Genomic DNA, 21,909 nt, shown 5'->3' on the forward strand with positions numbered 1-21,909 from the left:
ACATTTTTCTGGTCTAATCTACACTTATTTATGTAGAGAAGGTTTTCAACACTTATCTTTAGAGATGAAAAAAACGAACAGTACCCATGCTGAGCCGATCATATTCTAGTAATAGGTAATACCGACAAACACACATTTGAACAGGTTGTTCAAATATAAGCTGAAGCCATCAAGATTGCATTTGTAGAATTTTACTTTTTATCTTTAGTAATTATCAACATTTATGATCTGTATTGTTTTGATCAACTGTATAACAAGTACTGAAACTAGTATCAATAATGCAATCAAGGAGACATTTTTAACACTTAGAGCTTTATGATCACAGGAAAAAAATAAATTCAGCTTATGCATGTATTTGTTTCAGAAATATGAGTGATTATAAAGATGTCTCTAGTAAACGTACCTTACAATTCTGTGGGGGCACCTGAAACTAATATAATGCTGTTAACTATACTGGGATTAAAATTAAAATTAAATTCTGTGGGGGAAGTAGATTGTTCAAGGACAAAAGGCAATGATATAATATTTGCAATTATTAAAGATGAGCTGATGTGTTAATTGTGGTGATGGTGGGCATCAAATGGCTATATTTGTATTCCACTGAATTCGTTGAAAAGAGTGGTGGATCAGTTTTATTCTAAAATACCTAGTCTGCACTTTGCAGTTGCTTTGCAACCGGGACAGCTTTTATGTTTTAATGCGAAGTTAAAAATGTGCAGAGGAATATAGTTTTTCAAAATTCTTTTGATGGGTACAAGATCAAAAGTCTGTAAGGACCACAAAAAGGTTTTCAGAAGACATCTAATAAAGTTTTGAACTCAGCAGGCTCAGGAGTGGATTGACATTTCCACATGACAGATAAACTTAATCATTTTGGCACAGCTCCAGCTGGAGCCCTAAGTGCTCTGGGCAGCCAAATCCACGTAACCCTGAAGGTATCCCGCTGCTGCTGACTGTGAGGAATGGAACGGGCGTCCGCTTTGTTTGCACAGGATGAGAAATTCCTGACGCGTAACACGGGTTTTATCTTCGATTTACTGGAAGACAGGACAAACAGGTGAGCTGGCCCAATTCCTGCGCTCCCCTGGCCGGTGGTCCTGAGAGCAAGGGGCTTCCAGGGGCCTCTTGGACAGGGAATGTTGAGGGCCAGGTGGCAGGTGCGGAGACCCCAGCTTTCCACGAGAGGACCACCGTCACTTAGAGATCTCCGATGCGGGCCAAAAGGCGGAACTTACTTTTAGAGCCGAGTCCCCCCTAGTTATAAAACAACGAAGCAAAAAAAAAAAGTTTCAATACAGGAAACTCATCGGGTCAGGTCGGCGTTTCGCACAGTAAAAATAACCGAGGAGGAGAGCCCTGCGCTTCCACCCGTGCCTTCCCTGGGCTGCCCGCGCGCACGTCAGCGCTGTCGGGAAGCCGGGCGGGGTTTCGGCTCCTCCGAACCCGGGCGCGGTGACCCGTGGCCGCAGCACCGCCGTCGGAAAGGCCGCGGCCGGCACAGTGGCGCCCCCGGGGTCGCGGAAATCCCCCGGGGAGCTTGCCAGGCCGCGGGTTAGGGGAAGTGCGTGCGGTTACCGCCGCGGAGTTCCCCCACGTCCTGCGAGGAAAGCACCGGCCGCGGCGGGCCGCACAGATGGGGGCGGGCCGGCCTCCGAGACGCTAAAAGCCCCGCCGGCCTCCCGCCCGCACCGCAGAGCCCGGCGACCGGGGCCACCCGAGGACACGGCCGGCTTCAGCCGCGGGCGCGCTGGGCCTGGGGGCTGCAGGTGCGTGACGGCCCGCCCGCGTGCGCGTGCGCGGACCTCCCCTCGCGTGGGCGCGGGGCCTCGGGGCGGCAGGTGGGTAACGGGCCGCCGCGGTGCGCGTGCGCGGACCTCCCCTCGCGTGGGTGGGGCGCACTAGGGCGCACGGTGGAGGGCGAGGGTCGGCAGAGAGGCCCACGGGCCGGACAGCGCTGCAGGGACCTCCCCCCCAGCCTGTGTGCACCCCCGTGTCAGTCAGCGGTGAGCCCAGGGGGCGGGAGGCCCTCGTGGCCGGGGTGACCCCAGGGCCCGGAGCTGTTCCCGCGCCGTGGAGGGTGCCCGGTGAGCTTGGGGACAGTCTGCCCCAGAACTTCATAGAAACAACCCAATCACATCGTTCGCGACCCCGTGGAGGAGCGAATGTTGGCGTGTGTTGGCACGGAGAGTAGATTTCTGGTCGCTGTGTCCTGGTGGGCTGCATGGGAAGCCCGCATTGCGGCTCATCTAGTTAGCCAGGTGTTGGGGGGCACTGGTCCGATGCTAAACTAACAATGGTACTAACTTGGTTTGCTAGCCGTCATTACTAGCACCAGCTGTTGCTAACACCTGCTGTGTGCGGGACCCTCTCCAAACACGTTTCAGGTGTGTTTCAGGTAGTTGCCATGATCATCTCCGTGGATAATGAGCTTGCTCGGGCTCAGGGAGGTTTTCTTGCCCAAGGTCCCGCCCTCTGGTAGGGGACCTGAATGGTATCCAAAAATCCAAGAGGTGTGACTTCAAACCCTGATATTAAACCATCGGGGAGCAGACTTTGTAGTCATTAACGTAAAACTGATGTTCTTAATACCATGCAGATGAGGCTGTTGTGGTCACGGGGTGCTTGGTCAAGTCTGCTGACCTTGCCTTGTGCAGCAAGTGTCTCCATTTTGTGCAGAGCCAGGTGGATGTTGGTAGTGGGAGGGCTGGTCCAGAGCTGACAGCTGGTTCTGCTCTGAAGGAGCTCAGCGTCTGGGGGAGGCAGGAAGGAAAGGCACACTCAGCCTCCAGCACCAGAGCTTGGGTCTGCCAGGTGCCCAAGAGGGTGGAGACACCCACCAGTCCTGGGATCAAGCAGATTGCCCACCAGAGCTGTTAAGAGAAGAGGCTGAGACCTTGAGCCATTCCTAGAGGGAACCGCTAGAAAGGAGACAGGAATCCCAGAGTGGTATCGAGAAGTCAAGGAAGGAGAACATTTCTTTTCTAAGATTTTAGTTATTTGTGAGACAGCGAGCGAGCTGGGGGTGGGGGGTGGGGCAGAGGTAGAAGCAGGCTCCTGGCTGAGCAGGGAGCCCGATGCAGGACTCGATCCTGGGACCCTGAGACCATGACCTGAGCTGAAGGCAGACGCTTAACCATCTGAGCCCTCCAGGCGCCCCTGGGGTAGGACGTTTCTAAGAGGAAGTGGGCCCCAGCGTCAGATGTAAACATTTCCGTAGGTTTTGGGAAAGAAGGCTTTGGTGTTATTAACGTTGACAGTTTTAAGCGATGTTGGCCAAATGCAGTTGCGAGCAGGAGGCCTTAACTGAGACGCTGTTGCATTCACTGGGCTGTGAAGAGAAAGTGAAATACAGCACAGCCGACCTCGAGCAGCAGGGTTTGAACCGCCCGGCGCCCACTTACGCGCATATGGTTTCGATAAGTATGGTACAGTGTTGTGAATGCATTTTCCTTTGATTTTCTTAACGTTTTCTTTTGCTGACTTTATTGTAAAAATACAGTACGTAATGCATATAATATCCAAAATACGCATTTCACCGACTGTTACCAGTAAGGCTTTTGGTCAACTGCAATTTATTATGAACTTTTTGGGAGTCAACAGTTATAGTCAGATTTTCAACAGTGTGGGGAGAGGGCGTGGGCGCCCCTGACCCCTGCATTGTTTAGGAGTCAACTGTAGTTGCTAGAATGGAAAGTGGGGTTGAAAGAGGATTTTTGTTGCTGTTCTCATGCCGAAGCCGAGACAGACTTAAGCACGCCTGTTACCTTGAAGGAAGAATCCGGAGGGAGGAGGAGGAGGAAGGGAGAGGCTAGGGCTGGGGGCAGGATTTCTGAGGCAGCAGGTGGGTTTTAAGGGAGAAGCATGGATTTGGGGGTGTGAAAGGGTTACTGTTCAGTGAGGTCTCTTAGGGACACCAGGCAAGGCAGTCTTCCAAAGGGGATTGGGGGGAGCTTTGGGGAGCATTCTGAAGGCTTCAGGGTTGCAGAGGGCAGTGGGCTAGGGAGCTGCCTTGGGCCGTGGACGGCTGGGCAGGTGGCCAGAGCCTGAGCTTGTGGTGGCCCCAGCCCGTGAGGTCTCGGGTGTCCCCCAGAGCATTTGGAGGTCTATGTGTGGAAGTGGGTAAGAGAGTTTGAATCAATGCGGGAGGGGCATCGTGGCATATTTTCATTCTTTTATCATAAACTGTTGCCTACATTTCCACAGGCCTCTGTAGCGTAAGGCCTGGGTTTATGGTCTCAAATGTAGAGAGGCCAGGCAGGTGGCATAAATGAACAGAACTGGGGTCTCTCTTTTAAACAAAAACATACTTTAGATACATATTTTAATGTGTAGGAATAGTCCCCTTTTCCATAAAGAAATATGGTGCCTTCATTTTTTCCTAGACTGTCTTTCTTTGTCCACCTTGCATTTTTGTCACTTTCGACAGACACAGGTATCAGAACAATTTCACTTTCTTCATGACTGTCCCGTCAGAGGAACCCTAGTGCCCATTCAGTGACAGATGACGAGGGACAGTCTCAGTACCAGAGTCACGCGCCCGCTCACAGCTCACTGTCGCCGTGCGCAAACTGCCCTGTTGCCCGTTGGGTTTTTCCAAAGGAGCTTGGGATCTAGGATGTCATGGGAAATCTCTTACTTTTAAAAAATGTTGGTAATTAATCAAAACATTAAAGGAAAAACCAAACTGTGATCCGAGAACAGACGTACTTGGAAAACGGGAGAGTGGAGCAGGACATGCAGGTTGATCAGCAGCCCTGGGTCGGTGCCAGCGTCCCGGCCTCTCCGACTGTGCTGTGTTCTGCACGGCTCTGGGAGGGGTTGGGAAGTCCAGCGCTGTGTGGGCGGGAATTCTGTTGTTTCTGTAACTCTTCTCTGTGTATAAATTAATTTCAAAATAGAAAGAGAAATAAGTCAAGCACGGAGGTCCAAGTCGGTGTGAGACAGACCTCCTCGTGCCCCTGCGGGCACCGGTTTGAGCCTGTGGGTCCCCCCAGGATTTCTTGGCCACTGCCATGTGTCATGCAGGACCTCGTGTGCACGGTATAGTCCTGAACCACTGGTGCTCTGTGCTGGAGGAAAGGTTTGAAAAGAGAGCATTGTGGTACAGCTATGAATTGCCTGACTTTTAAAACTGTCTTTCTGTTTTTTTTTAAACAGGTTTTACAAAAGAGGCAAACTATTCGACTTCTAGATTTTTTCCAGTTTTTTCTATAAATCAGAACATCTCAAAATGGAGGCCTAAAACCCTTAAAAGGGACTTAGTCTAATCTCCGGGAGGTAGTTTTGTGCATGAATAAACAAATTCAATAGTGAACTGGAGTTTTGGTATCCAAAGAATGTTAATTTAAAAAACCTAGATCATATGACTGAATCTAGTCATATGAGTTGTAACTATGAAGTGATAATAATCTTGATTTGAATCTGACTTGTGACATAAAGGAGAAGTGAGTCTCGCTGGAACATACTGTTGAGCCACGGGCTGCAGTGCAGGATAGAAAAAAGGAACTCGTGTTTGGTAAAGATCTACAGATGAGTTGCAGTTAGCTAGAACAAAGAGTAAATTAGAGAAATATGCAGGAGAGACTTCTGACGGGTGGGAGTCAAGAACTCCAACGTCAAGAACAAGACCTCCCAATACAACACACGGTGAGAGGGCATGACACGTGAGCGGGGTCGACTGGTGAAGAAATTACCTGACCAGGTACATGACCGTCGATATGTTAGAAGTCCACAGTTTGGTTTGTTCAAATGCGCTCTTGTCTGTGAGAAGGATAGCAATGGGAATGACAGCTGGGTGGTGACATGTTGGGAAATGAACAGACTTAGCAGAGAAGAGGTACACAGAGACAGGGATTGGCACCAGGAAGGTTTTTATAACAACGTGTAATGTTTTTGTCCAATGAAAAGCAAACCAAAGTGAGGCACAGTAACTTAGCTTTGAGGGAAATCATCACCGGTATGGAGATGCATTTCTCATGCCATCTGGACGTAAAGCATTACAGTCTGCGTGGAAGCCCCAGCATGAGTGCGCCAGGGGCCAGACCGCTGCTAGAAAACCCATACAGCTTGTTTGCTGGTCCTTGCTAATATTCTGGATGCAGACCCTATTTACTGGTAGCTAGTCACAACTGAGACATCCCAAATTTTACGAAGGTCTTTGCTTGTCAAAAGGAGTAGACTGTGACAAAGTAAATTTATTATTTTTTGTTATAAATTCTGGTTGAAGGTATGCTTTCTGTAAAATTAGTTCTGACCAAAGCCAAATCTGTATGATTTGATTATCCAGCTTAGCCTACAAATTCAGTGCTCTGACTTTTGATTCTTTTAAAAAATAAATCCATTATCAGAATAGAAGACCTGGTATTGTCTCTCAGCAGCCTGAAGCTGAGCCCAAAAAGACCAACTAAGTGAATACATTCATCTTGATAATTTATTTGAAATAAAATGTTTAATTTGCTAAGTTCTAGTGGAATCACTATGACTCAGCAACCAAGCTCCTGATTATGGGAAGTAATTATTATTTAATAAATTTTGAAATAGGCCTTAAGATGCATCAACCAATTCCCTTCCTATTTCATCTCTTCATTTATAGGAAAATTCTAGATTGTTTTGTTTTCCCTATTAAAATTATTATAGGAAGAAAAATTACTTAATTTGTGCAAGATTTGGGATGTGCTATATTTCACTGCATCTCAGAAGTCATTGATTGTAAGACACACCATCACTTTAAATACTTTTGGGAAATACAGATGCTGCTAATTAAAATATGATGTTATTAGTTGTAAGATACCTCTCAACAGATACTTGAAAGATGCCTCTTAAAATCAGTAAAATAGGGTTGTGCGTTCTTTTGAGGTAGGTCTTATGCTTTTTCTTTTTTTCTGGCTACCAAATCTCATAATTAAAAAAAGGCAAAACAAACCTAGTTTGAGTTTAGTTTCTGTAGAGCACTTACTGAGCATAGCTTTCCCCATGCAAACAAGCTAGTTGCATAAGTCCCACGTTTCATCTGCAGGCTGGCTGAATGCCGCAGCACTGTGCCTGGGAGGGACCAGACGTGGAGTGGCCTCCGGTGACCCAAAGTGCTCTACGCTTTCACGGAGGGTTTTGATTTTCTTCATGAGGTGCTGTGTATCACCATGTTTACACTGTGTGTATAAAGATCATGCAAAGGTGTGGGTGTACGTAATTGTCCCTTAAAATGTGTCCGTGTAGAACGCAGACTCTCAGCCAACACCCTAAATGTGCAGAGGAAGAGAATGACGAGAGACGTCCCGGTGTGGATGCTCCACCGAGGATTAAAACTAACCCAAATCAAGAGCCGTGCACAAAACTACCTCCCCTGAGAAAGGCTAGTCCCTTTTCTTCCCCGTCCACTTCACTATGAACATTGTACAGAATAGCCTGTTCTTGTCCAATTTGCTGAAAAGCACCCCCGTGCTTGAGCTGAAATACGACTTTTCATGTGAACTCTATAGAATGTCTACATACTCAAGGTTCCCCGCCGGCGTCCCCGTCTCAGAGAGGAGTCTGGCCCGGGCGGGGTTTTACTACACTGGTGTGAACGACAAGGTCAAGTGCTTCTGCTGTGGCCTGATGCTGGACAACTGGAAGCCTGGAGACAAGCCTACTGAAAAGCACAAACAGCTCTACCCCAGCTGCACCTTTATTCAGAATCTAAATTCAGCCCGCATCTCGGGAGCCAGCTCTCCACCTCCTCCTCCTTGTTCAGTAACAAATTCCACACATCCGCTGCCTCCCAGTTTGGAAAACACTGGCTATTTCAGTGGGTCTTATTCCAGCTTCCCCTTGAATCCCGTGAACTTCAGACCAGATCCGGAGTTTGCTCCCTGGAGGCCCAGCCCCTACGACGGTGCAGTGAAGACGGCGGAAGCCCGCTTACTCACCTTCCAGACGTGGCCCTTGAGCTCTCCGCGGGCGCCGGACCTGGCCAGGGCTGGCTTCTACTACGTAGGGCCCGGAGACAAGGTAGCCTGCTTCACCTGCGGCGGGACGCTGAGCAACTGGGAACCAAACGACAGCGCTCTGTCAGAGCACCTGAGACACTTCCCCGACTGCCCGTTTGTGGAGAGGCAGCTCCAGGGCGCGCTGAGGTCCCCCGTGTCCAACGCGCGCATGCAGAGCCGCGCGGCCCGCCTGAGCACCTTCTGCAGCTGGCCCCGCCACGTGCCTGTGCGGCCCCCGCAGCTCGCCACGGCGGGCTTCTATTACACGGGTAAGAAACCCCGTCTGGTCATCAGAGGGCCCGGCCGCGTGCTTTACCGCACACGCTCGGAACGGGCACGTTCTATGAATTCAGACGTTCTGGTCCAAAATTAATTTTAGGTCACAGCGATGACGTCAAATGCTTTTGCTGCGACGGCGGGCTGCGGTGTTGGGAATCTGGCGACGACCCGTGGGTGGAGCACGCCAAGTGGTTTCCGAGGTAATTGCAGGGAAGCTCTCTTCGCAAATGCGTGTGGTTGTTATGAGATGGGTTATATGTGTTTCCGTCAGAATCAGCGCTCGCTTTACTCTTTGTTTCAAAAACGCACTTGTGAGTAAGTTTAGGACGGATTACTTAGAAAAATAAACGATTTTGGTGGAAGATAGAGGCTCAGGGTTTTTTGTGTGTGTAACGAAGAATATATATATATATTTTTAAAGATTTATTTGAGAGAGCGAGAAAGAGAGAGAGGGAGCACATGAGAGGGGTTAGGGTTAGAGGGAGAAGCAGGCTCCTCGCGGAGCAGGGAGCCCGATGCGGGACTCGATCCAGGGACGCCAGGATCATGACCAGAGCCGAAGGCAGTCGCTTACCAACTGAGCCACCCAGGCGCCCCATATATCTGTTTTAAAGTAATATATGTTCATTATAAAATCCAAACCACACATTGTAGAAAAGTACAGAGAAAAAAATGTAAGTGTCCAGAAATCTCACTATCTAAAGAAGACTAGATGAATGGATAAAGAAGATGTGGTTCATATATGCAATGGAATATTACTCAGCCATAAAAAAATGAAATCTTGCCATTTGCATTGACATGGATGGAACTAGAGGGTATTATGCTGAGCGAAATAAATCAATCAGAGAAAGACCGTTATTGTATGATCTCACTCATGTGGAATTTAAGAAACAAAACAGAGGAGCATGGGGAAGGGAGGGAAAAATAATAAAACAAGACAAAATCAGAGAGGGAGACAAACCATAAGAGACTCTTAATCACAGGAAACAAAGAGGGCTGCTGGGGGGGAGGTGGGGGGATGGGGTCACTGGGGGATGGGCATTGAGGGCACATGATGTGATGAGAACTGGGTGTGATATAAGACTGATGAAGCACTGACCTCTACCTCTGAAACCAATAATACATGATATGTTAATTGAATTTAAATTGTTAAAACATGAAGTTATTTTAACATTTGAAAAAAAAATAGAGGACCTGTTAACATTTTAGTGAATATCCCTGCAGACATCTTTTCATGTATATGTACATATACAAATAAATGTATATAATGTCACATGAATTAGATATATATACTGTTTTGAAACTTTTTTTTCAGTCAATCTTATGTCTTAAATGTGTTTCCATTCTTTCAACATTTAATTTAATTGATTATTGCTAGGCACTGTTCCAGTGGTTAAAATCCTCAGTTGAACAAAACCAAGATCCTTGGTCTCATACATTAATTTAATAGCGTGAGAGGCAGATAATTAATAAAAACCTAATAAATGAATTGTGTAGCATGTTGGAAGATAGTAGGTGTTATGGATAGAATGAAAAAACAGAGCCGAGTAAGAAGAATCAGAGGCAAGTCGCAATATTAAATAGGGTGGTTAGGGTAAATAGAGACCCACCTCCTCTGTTTTCATCACTACAGAACATTTCATTGTCAATCCTTACAGTTTAATTATTCCGTGCTTATTTACATCTACTTTTTTAATTGAAATCAAGTGGCTTATGATGAAAAACTTTTAGTGTTTTTAATGTTGCTTACTAAGCTCAGTATCCTGACTTATTTTCCTTGTATAAGTTTTTAGTATAACACTCTATTTATAGCACCTTTACACGCCCCAAATATTTTAGATTTCAAAAGTTACAAAGATTGTGAAGAATACCTTACCCAGATGTTTTTTGAACAGTGCTGCTAGCCTTCCACGGTGGTAATTTTGTGAATATATAAAAATAAGGGTGAGTTTGCTTTGTTTGTGTGAGGGGTTCATTTTGTGCTTGAGTTAGACCATGATGTGTGTTATCTAGGAATTGCCAAACCTGGGAGGATCTGACTTAATTAGAAAATGTGTTCACCTTCCTCATTATTTCTCTTGTCCCTCTTTGTATATTGTGAACTTTTAAACCTACAAACCTTATGTGTGAGCAGTCATTTATGAGCAGGCTCTCTGCCTGTCTCCCTGGCTCTGTTCTCAGTGTTCAGAGTATCTGTAGCAGTCTTTGAACTTTTGAAGAGAGCAGCTGGGAGCTCTGAGTGGAGACAGCCTTCCTGGCCCCCAGGAGACTGGGAGCCTCATGACCCATGTAACTCCAGCTGTGGCACAACGCCATGCGCAGCCCCTCTTGCTTACAGCATCTTGCCTTTACTGCAGGGTGCCAGATGAGTGTCAAGGGGTTATATATATGTTTATGTTCACTCAAAATATTTAACAAGCTACACATGGTGGGATTAAAATAAACTTAATTCTGTTTCCATTTTAGGTGTGAGTACTTGATATGCGTCAAAGGACAAGAGTTCATCAGTCAAATTCAAGCCAGTTACCCTCATCTACTTGAACAGGTAGGGAAGGTTTTCTTTAGATCATCGGTTGATGACAGATAAATTATTTTCTGATAACTACAGAGAGTAGTACTTTAGTGAAAAGACAAGAGTTGCTTCAAAAATACATTCATTTTTTTTAAATACCCAACATGATCTTAGAACTATTCTTTGGATAAAAACAGATTCAGAATTAGAGATTTCCTGAAAAATAATGTTTAAGATATGGCTCTAAGTATTTCTATAATAAGGTTGCAATACATTATTTGAGGAAAAACTTTGGCTGGGATGGTAGCATTTAATAGTTTTACTACACAAATTTTTGTTTAAAAGACTTGAGAAAGAGAATTTTATTACTCCTTCTAATCTTCCTGGAAGGAGATTGCTGGGAAGGTGGCGAAGTAGGAGGACCCTGGGCTCACCTTGCCTCTCCCATGGATGCAACCAGGTAACACCCACATCAGCGTAAATAACCCAGAAAACGACTTGGAGCCTGGCAGGGCCAACTCCACAACTAAGTACAGAGAAGAGGCCACATCACTGCGGGTAGGAAGGGCAGAGACTCTGTGGGCAGCTAAGCAGACCACGGGCCGCCTGCAGGAGGAAGGAGCCAAAGGCTCAGAGCGGGAGAGAAACAGACCCCACACCAGGGAGCCCACATGGGGAAGATGAATCCCCGTAATATTTGGCTGTGAAGACCAGTGGGGCTGAATTTTGTGAGTTCTTACAACCAGCAGGACTCAAAACTGGAATTTTAAAAACGGCAGGCTTGGCTCTGGGACAGCCAGTGGGTGAGAGGAAACTGAGTCCCTGACCTTAAAGACACAGCACAACAAACAGCCTGTGGAGATACAGCGTAAGAAGCAGCAGGCTGAAAAACACCGGGGACAATGGGAGACAGAGTTACTCACTAATCTCGAAGTTCACTGAGGGATGTCTGCAGGAGCAGGGGTGCTGGCAGGTGCCATTTCCCACCTCTGTCCCTCAGCATAAATGCACGGCCACCTGTGGGAACCAGGGTGGTGCTGAGGCTCACTACCTTGCTTGCTTAAACCGTGCCACCTCCTCCGATGGCCTTCCCCAGTCCTGGTGCCATGGGTCCCCTCCAGCCAGAAGATAGGCACAAACCTTGCTAACACCATGTACTTTGTGGATCCACTCCATCCAATGCATTCTTGGCTGAGCACATCCATACTAGCGCTGCAAGCCTGGTAGTGTGTAAGGAGTCCCGACGGGGGCCAGCGCCGGTCCCACCGTGTCCCCAGCAGTGGGCTGGGAGCAGACAGCTGGTCTGCCTGCAGGCCCCGCCCACCAGTGAAAGCTTCTCAACAACACAGAGAAAGTGCCCTGTGGTTCGGGGCTACTGCATCTCTGGTCTGACTCAACTCAAACCCACAGTGGCCCCAGATTGGCCCACAAACAATACAGGGATGAAACCCTGCCCACAACAGGCAAAGACAGCCTCTGCAGATGGCTGGAATAAAGGCAAAATTGGCTTAGCCACAACAGCAGGGCACACACAACACACATAGGAGATGCCCCTGAAGTGCCAGGTTCGGGGGAATGGGGGACACTGCATTGCAGGGCACTCCAGGACCTCTTCTTCATAAGGCCACTACTTTCAAGAGCAGGAGATGTAGCTGACTTTCCTAACAGAGAAACGGACACGGAGTTAGACACAATGAGGAGAGAGAGGAATATGTCCCAAATGAAAGAACAGGAGAAAACGACAGCAAGAGACCTAAGAGAAACAGATACAAGTAACATGCCTGATGGAGAATTCAAAGCAATTAGCATAAGGATACTCACTGGACTTGAGAAAAGACATGCGTGAGCCCTGTAACACAGAGATAAAGAATAACAGAGATAAATGAAATGAGAAACACTCTTGATGAAATGAACAGCAGGATGGAAGAAGCAAAGGAATGAATTAGTGATCTAGAAGACAGAATAAATGGAAAGTTATCAAGCTGAGCAGGAGAGAAAAAAATTGTGCAAAATGAGAATAGACTTAGGAATTCAGTGACTCCATCAAGCATAACAATATTCACGTTATATGGATCCCTGAAGAGGAAAAGAGGGAAGGGCGGGGCAGAAAATTTATTTGAAGAATTAATAGCTGCAAACTTCTTGAATCTGGGGAAGAAAACAGATATCCAGATCCAGGAGGCAGAGAGAGCCCCCAACAAAAATCAACCCAAGGAGGTACACACCAAGATACACAGTAATTAAAATGGCAAAAAGTAGTGATAAAGAGAATCTTCAAAGTGAGGAGAAAAAAGTTACGTAGAAGGGAGACCCCGTAAGTCTAGCAGAGGTTTTTCAGCAGAAACTTGGCAGGTCAGAAGGGAGTGGCAGGATATAGTCAAAGTACTGAATGGGAAATAATCTTCCTGGAAGAGCAGATAAGAAGGTCTATAATAGTTTGAGGGTCAAACACTTTTTAGCCATAGTCAGTAGAACTGATAGAGGGTCCAACGTATCCCAAAGGATGACCCAGAAAATGTAAGATGTTGGGATGAAATGCAAACAACGATTGTCTCATATATCACTGAGAAGGTGTAGCCCCTTTCTTGCCTTCAGGAGTACAGATTCCACAAAGAATAGTTTATGGTGTAGAGAATAACTCTTGAATGTAAATGAAATACTGCTTTCGAGATAAAAAATCATTTTGCCCGTAAGCAAGTCAGTTTGCAATGAACTGAGTAAAATAGATCTCTTGACTCATTTATATTGTAATGGACAGGCTCAGACTTATATTTTGATTTATAAACTTTTTTCCCCTGTAGCTGTTATCTACTTCAGACAACACAGAAGATGAAAATGCTGAATCACCAAGTACGTATAATGACAATAATTACTGCATTTAAATAGAACTGTTGGTCCTATGGAGATGGGAAGCTGATAATGGTTAGTGAACATTTGTATGAAGCTCTATATGATGCACTCTCAAATGCATTAAGCTGGTATTTCTCAAACTTTAGTGTGCATCTTAATTGCCTAAAGGACCAGATCTCTGGTCTCTACCTTAACCCTACTGTATTGAGCATGGCATCTGAGGGTGGGACTTGAGTATCTGTAGTTTTAATAGATGGCATGCATCCAGCGTCCCCCTTGCTTTCAGACCTTGTGGGAACACAGGCACTATGACATGAGACGGCTCACGCATTCTTTCTGTGAAATGAAGAGGGTGGAAAATGTTATTCCCATTCCTCGACAGGGACCCTGAGACTCAGAAAGGTTAAATGACCTGTCTTTTGAGGCTAAACCTAAAAGGTGATATAGAGCCAGTATCTGAACAAACTGTTCTCTCCATTATGTAGTGTTTAATTCAGTTCAATAAATATTTATCGTGTGTCTGCTACTCCGAGAAAAGAATACAGAACAGGGCAAACAGAACTCCTGCTCTCGTGAGCGAACAGTCCAGGGGATACACACAAGTACACAGAATATGGTCAGAGAAGTAAAGGGTGCTGTGCTGTGGGAGCACATGAGGGGCCGTGCACCCTGCCTTTGGAAGATGAGAGAGGCTTTCCAGAGGAAGTATTTGACTTAGCACAGAATCGAAGGGGAGGGGTAGGAGTTAACCAGGGACAAAGGGAGAAAAAGAATATTCTAGGCAGAGAGAACAGTGCATGGAAGTCTTAAGTGACAAAAAAGAATGGGCACGTTTGCAGAACTGAACACAATTCTGTATGGCCAGAGTGGGATTTGTGAACAGGCCTGCGCTCAGAGTGATCAGCCCTGTAGGCAGAGTTTGACCCGAGAGCCAGTTTGTGACTTCTGGGCTGTAGCATGGCATGTGAACGAGAAAGTGGCAGGTGATGAGACTGAAGAGGCGAGTGGGGCCCGGATGGGTGCCATCTTGTGAGCCACAGCTGAGTGTGAGAACAATGGAACAATGGAATTGTTGCCGGGATTTCGGAAGGAGGGTGACATAGTTGGGTTTGTGTTTATGAAAAGCCACTCTGGTGGCATATTGCCAAGAAGGAACTAGACAGGAGAGGCACTGTGGGAGGCCCTGCAATGATGGGTTGAGTGAGGACAATGGCCTCTTTGAAAAATATGTGAAACGTACTTGATTTAGAAAGCTCATTTGTTCATTCATCCCGGGGAGAAAAGAATTCTTGGTGGCGGGGATCCCCGACATTCTGTTCCTTCCTCCCACCCATAGTTATGCCCAATAATGCATATTTTGCATCACAATACAATATTCCATATTCTTATTTTAGTGACTGAACATGTACATTGTGATTTTAAGTTTAACAAAGTTAATACAAAACGATGCCTATATGTTTTCTGGGCTTTATGTTTTTGAAACCGTAATGACTTTCAATTCAAAAGATATACAGATTCTCCCAACATGTGTGAAATTCTTTATTTCATGTAGTTGTCCATTTTGGACCTGGAGAAAACCGTTCAGAAGATGCAGTCATGATGAACACCCCCGTGGTGAAGGCTGCCTTGGAGATGGGCTTCAGTCGAAGCCTGGTGAGGCAGACGGTGCAGAGTAAGATCCTGACCACTGGGGAGAATTACAGAACCGTTAACGATATTGTGTCTGACTTACTTCACGCGGAGGATGAAATAAAGGAAGAGGAGAAAGAAAGAGCAGCTGAGAACAGAGAATCAGGTATGTACCCATACTGACCAGTGTCCATCTCTGTGTGGATGTGATGTCACGGTGAGGATGCGATGTCACGGTGAGGGTGCGATGTCACGGTGAGGGTGCGATGTCACGGTGAGGGTGCGATGTCACCGTGAGGGTGTGATGTCACGGTGCGGATGGGATGTCACGGTGCAGATGGGATGTCACCGTGCAAATGTGATGTCACGGTGAGGATGTGATGTCACCATGTGGATGTGATGTCACCATGCGGATGTGATGTCACGGTGTGGATGTGATGTCACCGTGCATCAGTCACAGAAAACCTACTGCTTGTCAGGGCGATCAGGTGTTATGTTCAGTGGTCTCAGTGTGAATTCTGGAAATTTTTTACATTACAGTGTATTTGAATTGCTCATTAGTCAATTGAAAATGTATGTGTTGAGTGAAAGCATGTTCTTAATTTATACTTTTACTCTGGGTCATGGACTGTGTATGTAATCTTTCATGGCTTGTGATCCCATGCTCACTCCCTTCGCTGCAAGTTGGGGTGGGATCAGGGACAGTTATCTTAATATTAGTGTCCTGAGTGTCTCAGCCCAGTGACATTAGTTATAGCATTAATAACACGCGTTAATGTGTGAATTATGATGAGGTTTCCCGCCTGCCCACAGGGACTGAGCTCCCCTTCAGGGAGTCCCTCTGTTCTTGAGCAGAGGGCAAGGACACGGTTGCACGTTCTCTCAAGACAAGGTGGCCATGTCCCTCCACGCTAGCCATGTCTGCCGCCGTGTGCCCTCTGCTCTGTGGCCCTTCACAGAGACTGCCCCCCCAAGCATGTCCATTCCCATGTGGCCACTCTGAATGCTGTCCTCAGTCTGACCTAGACAGAAATGTTCATCCCTCCTTTGCTGTTTTTTGCCAAGCAGGGACCAGATCCATAAGTCTATTGAAAATAGACGGCAAGTTTTCGTAAGCTCTTACTAGAGATTCAGGGATAACGGAAGAGCATTCTATCACGGGTGGTGATTGACAGCTGTAGCTGTTTGGGCCCCTCTTGCTGCCCCTAAACCCATCCTCATGAGTCTCTCTGTCTAGGTTCTGTTTGGGTTCATCTCTGTGTAGCTCTGGACATTTTACATAAATGACTAGGATAGTCCCAAGCATGTTTTCCCCTGCGAGAGCCCATGCTCCCAAATACCCCCAAAGCCTTGGAAAAGAGTTTGCCCCATCTTTGCCCAGCACAGTCTGGAATCTTTCTGCCCAGGATGATCGGCCGATTGTCCACTCCAGGCTTGAAGAAGCCTGCCCCTTAGGTGGATTTGTCTTCTGGCCACAACCTGGGCAAAGCACGTCTGATCCTGTCTTTACCAAAGAGTGAAGTGCTCAGTTCCACAAACCACCAGCACAGCAACAGCACAGCCCAGGCTTGTCTGCCCATCCTTGCAGTGGTCTTCTCTGTCTTAGCTGTTGGTCATCATCTTTCAAAGAAGAGGACACCCACCTCCACAATTGTTTGTAGACCCCAGCTATGACACATGTGTATTTCTATCAAAATCAACCGTCTGTAGAGATGACTGCAGTCAACAACATACCATAATTTGCATCATCAGAAAGATCTTGTAGCATCTCTACTCCGTTATGTCTACACTGCCCACAGCACACACACTGAACATGCTCTGTGTCAAGAAATACTGTTTGAATGAGCGAATGAAAATATTTTCATTTAGGTTAGTGATGACTTTATAGTTTCCCAAGAACAGTAGGTAAGTAATTTCTTGACAGGTGTGTAAATACAGAGACAATTTAGGGTATTCTTTCCAGAGCAAAGAATAATATGCTTCAAAGGTATTTTCAAGTCTTTAGCTCTTACAAGCCAGAATACAGTCTATGACTTTGAAATGAGTCTTTTTTTCCTCAACCACTAGCAATACAATTTTAGAAATCTTGGGATGCCTGGGTGGCTCAGTCGGTGAAGCGTCTGCCTTCGGCTCAGGTCGTGATCCCAGGGTCCTGGGATCGAGTCCCGCATTGGGCTCCCTGCTCGGCGGGGAGTCTGCTTCTCCCTCTGCCTGCCGCTCCCCCTGCTTGTGCTGGCGCGCTCTCTCTGACAAATGAATACATAAAATCTTAAAAAAAAAAAAAGAAATCTTAAGAATTTCAGAGAACTTACTACATTAGTCTAAGTTAAATGTAATTAGAAAAATAAATCTTCGGGACATGTGCGTACCTCAGTCAGTTGAGCATCTGACTATTGATTTCAGCTCAGCTCATGATCTCAGGGTCGTGAGATCCAGCCCCACAGCATCCAGGAGTCTGCTTGTCCCTCTGCCCCTCCTGCTACCCGCCCCCGTTCTCTCTCGCTCACTCCCTCTCTAATAAATAAATGAATCTTTTTTAAAAAAGAAAAAGAAACCTTAGATAGAAAAAGGCCCTGGTTCTTTTCCCAGTTAATTCCCGGAGCTCGTTATCTTCAAAATGGGTATCTCTGGCCTTGACTTTTTTACTAAGCACTATTTTTGTTAAATGATTCTAGGTTTATGTCTTACTGCTTGACAGAGTCAGTATTTCTAAAATCTAACAGTCCTGTCCCCCCAAATAATTTTTTTAGACAGCCCAACTTCTGTCATTAGTTATTTTATAGAAAGAGCCTTATGGATCATAGTAAAATTGTGTACTAATGAATAAACTTAGATTCACAAGTCATATTCCGAGACAATAAAATTGCAGAATTTCAAAATATAAAATATTTTATCAATAGAGACAAAATCTGGATCTCAGCGGAGAATACAATGACCCTATAGACAGGAAGGTATATCATCGACAAGTAAGATTTAATCTTTAAAATGCTGTTAGTGCCTTTCCCCACTTGCTATAAAAGATTTGGGTAATGGCAATGTCATGTCTAATTTGGGGAAATAATTAAAACTTTATCCTAAAATCAAATTTCGAAGGAATTGTACAGGTGAGTGATAATTTAAGAAATAAACGTTCTGTCATTTTAATCTCTTGATTGTGTCTTTCCCCAAGTTGACTAGATTGATTTGGAATTTTAATTTTCTTAGGTTCTAAACTGGATTTGCTTAAAGGCTGAGCAGCCGTGCGGAGTGTGCGGGAACACGGACTGATGCCAGACCGCCTCCGTTTACTTTTCCTGTTGTGTGTCCTGCAGTGTGTTGCGCTCTGTCTCTCCTCTGCTAAGGGGGGGATACCAGTGCCTCCCGCGGGTGGCCGCTGGGAACATGGGATGAAGGGACACATGACAGAGAGTGCCCATCCTGACGCCGGGCCGCGGGGACCCCCAGCCTTGCAGTCACCTACAGTGCGAACGGATCGTGACTTCTTCAGTCATGTGTCCCTGTGAGCAGAGGTGGAACGTGTTTGTGTTTGTTTTCTTGTTTTATAAAGATGACGTATCATTGATCCGGAAGAACAGAATGGTGCTTTTCCAGCATTTGACTTACGTGCTCCCAATCCTGGATAGTCTGCTAACTGCTGGAGTGATTAGTGAGCAAGAACACAGTGTGATTAAGCAGAAGGCACAGACGTCTCTGCAAGCAAGAGAGCTGATTGACACTGTGTTAGTAAAGGGAAGCTTTGCGGTCACCATATTTAAAAACTCTCTACAAGAAACAGACCCCGTGTTACACAAGCGTTTATTTGGTGAGTGCTGCGCAATTACTTTGGGGAACTTTCTAGGTCAGTTGGAAATACGCTCTTAATGTGACGAGCACTGGGTCATGTATGGAAGTGTCGAATCACAATTCTGTACACCTGAAACTAATATTACACTGTGTGTTAGCTCACCGGAACTTAAAATTCAATTCGGTTCAATAAAAAAAAAAAAAAGAAAATATGCTCTTGTCAATGCTTTGGGATTACTGGAAATAATTCAATCTAATTTACAAACTGTTGCACAAAAAGGCGAAAGATTTTTGTTGCATTGACATTATGACAGTTATTGATAGCATTTGGCCAGAGTCTAAGCTGTTAGTTTAAAAATATATATTTTGTGACTAAATATTAACCTTACTTGTTATTAATAATGCTTTTTGTGTTTCTCCCTTAGTGCAACAGGACATAAAGTATATTCCCCCGGAAAATGTCTCAGGTAAAATAGTATTAATGATTTAAACCAGTAGAAATCATGGGTTTTTTCTTGGCTTTTCATTGGAGAAGCAGCAACAAGGTGCCTTCATTAAAAAAATTCTTTTCTCCTGTTAGATTTACCGGTGGAAGAGCAGTTGAGGAGGCTGCAGGAAGAGAGGACGTGTAAAGTGTGCATGGACAAAGAAGTTTCCATAGTGTTCATTCCGTGTGGCCACCTGGTCGTGTGCAGAGAGTGCGCCCCGTCTCTGCGAAGATGTCCTATCTGCAGGGGCGCAGTCAAGGGCACAGTGCGTACGTTTCTTTCATGAGGAAGATCCCAGAGTTTGTCTACACTTTAAAATCAATGGATTAAATGTATTGTAATTTTGACTACTATGCTGGTTGGTTTCCTTAGGATCTTTATCTATTTGCAACTCAAAACTGTTTGATATAAATATATATCTAAACGCTGTGAGCCGTGTGTACCTAAGAGAGAGTGGGAACAATAGGCTTTTGTTCATGTGAACAAAGAGACACAGCACTACAAGCACAATACTAAATCAGAATTTCAGCACTACTGACCTCGTAAGTGAAGGAAGCTTCCCAAGAATACTCTGGAGTCGTATTAAGAAACAGGAGCATGGATTATCTGCCTTTCTTGATCCAAATCCTGTATGTAGAAGGTCTTAATATATGTTGAATGACTTTTTGGGGACTTGGTGGTTTTGTAAAGAATTCTGTGATGAACATTTTAATAAAGCCATCAAAATTACTCTTGTTCTTAAACTGTTTATTTCTGTATCTGTTTACTCCCTCCCAGGCTGCCTCCAACCTCCTTAAGACGCCATGGGTTTTGAACTACATTTAGATCCTTTTCTTGAAGACCCTTCTTCATTCACACCGTAGATCCTGGCGGGGGGGGGGGGGGCGGCACACCTGGCTTTCATCGGCAGGGTTTTGTGGTTTGCTCTGAAATCTGGGACTCAGTCTACCTGTTAGCAGCCTGGGCTGGAACCAACAGCCCATTCTGGTGAATAAATTTATTTCATACTGTCAGGGCAGCAAAAATTTTCCTTGTTTGCATTACTTTTTGGTATTCAGCATGCCCGATTCATAATTCTCTATCCTTGGTTTCCTGTAGACCTACTGGGGCTTTAAAACCAGAAGTAACACTGGAATAGGGAATATTGCCTGGGGATGAACAAAGGCCAATCACCTAAAGCAGTTCTAGATGTCCGCTGGAGCCCTGCCGAGAAAGGTTAGGAACCCAGCAAGGACGAGAAGGGCCATCTGTTGGCACAGGGAGACCTACTCCTTGGCGGTGCAGCTGATTTTGCCTCTCTGTAAAAAGGCTCTGGTGGCTGGCCACATACTAACAGCTTCCTCCTGGGGCACCCGGCTAAAGTAATTGCAACACTGCTTTATTGTTTGGGTCATTTGTAACCTAACATTGTTATAGGATAAATATTTACAAAGTACATTCCCTTTTGCAACATTCTTTTTTAAATTTATTTTTTTTAAAGATTTTATTTATTTATTTGAGAGAGAATGGTAGAGAGCATGAGAGGGAGGAAGGTCAGAGGGAGAAGCAGACTCCCTGCTGAGCAGGGAGCCCGATGCGGGACTCGATCTCGGGACTCCAGGATCATGACCTGAGCCAAAGGCAGTCGCCTAACCGACTGAGCCACCCAGGCGCCCTCTTTTTTTTTTTTTTTTTTAATCTGGTCCTTTTGGCATATTACACATACTATTTGAATTTTGCCATCTTCACTGTGAAACTCCTGTTCATTGCTCATTTTGGTAATACATAGCTAACATAGCCAACTTATTTATTCAAATGTTTTCTTATCCCCCTAAGTGTTAGTTAACTTGTCTGTTTTGGAAAAAATAAATCACCGTAGATAATGTAGCTCAGTGTGCTGATGGTCAGGCACCTTTCTGAAGTGCTTGACCTGCATTAATTCATTTAATTCTCTCCAGCCTCCCCTCTCTGTCCTGACCCAACCTGGTCTTCAGTCCCCTGAATTAGGTAGATAGTTTAAACCTCAATATACAATATAGAGTAAGTGTTACAATTCAGAACGTTGCTCTGAGCTTAATTTCATACTTGGGTCATGCTCATGACACATCACTCTTGTCACTTCCTGAGAGTTATTGTTGCTAGTAGCTACTGGTCCCTGTTTGGTCACAGTCAATGTCCTTCAACTGTCTTCACCTCCTTCTGAGGTCTTACGTGTCCTGGTAGACCACGTGGGTATTTACTAAGTAATTCCAGGCAAAACTATCAGACGGAACGTTGAAGGGATTCACTTTTTTAAAATTTATTGTTATGTTAATCACCATACATTACATCATTAGTTTTGGATGTAGTGTTCCATGATTCATTGTCTGTGCATAACACCCAGTGCTCCACGCAGAATGTGCCCTCTTTAATACCCATCACC

The 21,909-nt window shown here is 45.5% G+C and overlaps 1 protein-coding gene across 3 annotated transcripts; it reads left to right on the top strand.

The window, feature by feature from the left end:
• Positions 1-1,511: 1,511 nt before the first annotated feature.
• BIRC3 (baculoviral IAP repeat containing 3) lies at positions 1,512-20,237 on the top strand. 3 transcript variants are annotated; one of them, XM_025893806.2, is made up of 10 exons: positions 1,512-1,766; positions 5,158-5,701; positions 7,016-8,236; positions 8,347-8,446; positions 10,713-10,791; positions 13,560-13,608; positions 15,161-15,403; positions 18,785-19,039; positions 19,446-19,487; positions 19,601-20,237. In XM_025893806.2, the coding sequence occupies exons 3-10, from the start codon at positions 7,384-7,386 to the stop codon at positions 19,792-19,794; spliced, it is 1,815 nt and encodes a 604-aa protein (XP_025749591.1). In that variant the 5' UTR covers positions 1,512-1,766; positions 5,158-5,701; positions 7,016-7,383; the 3' UTR covers positions 19,795-20,237. The 3 variants fall into 3 exon arrangements, with proteins under 3 accessions (XP_025749591.1, XP_025749588.1, XP_025749587.1); XM_025893803.2 differs by having other exon boundaries at positions 1,512-1,838; positions 5,158-8,236; XM_025893802.2 differs by having other exon boundaries at positions 5,158-8,236.
• Positions 20,238-21,909: the final 1,672 nt, after the last annotated feature.

Source organism: Callorhinus ursinus, unplaced genomic scaffold (genome assembly GCF_003265705.2).
Source record: "Callorhinus ursinus isolate GAN/ISIS: 27379988/994484 unplaced genomic scaffold, GSC_fseal_2.0 scaffold19, whole genome shotgun sequence".
In the NCBI taxonomy this organism is placed as follows: Eukaryota; Metazoa; Chordata; class Mammalia; order Carnivora; family Otariidae; genus Callorhinus; species Callorhinus ursinus.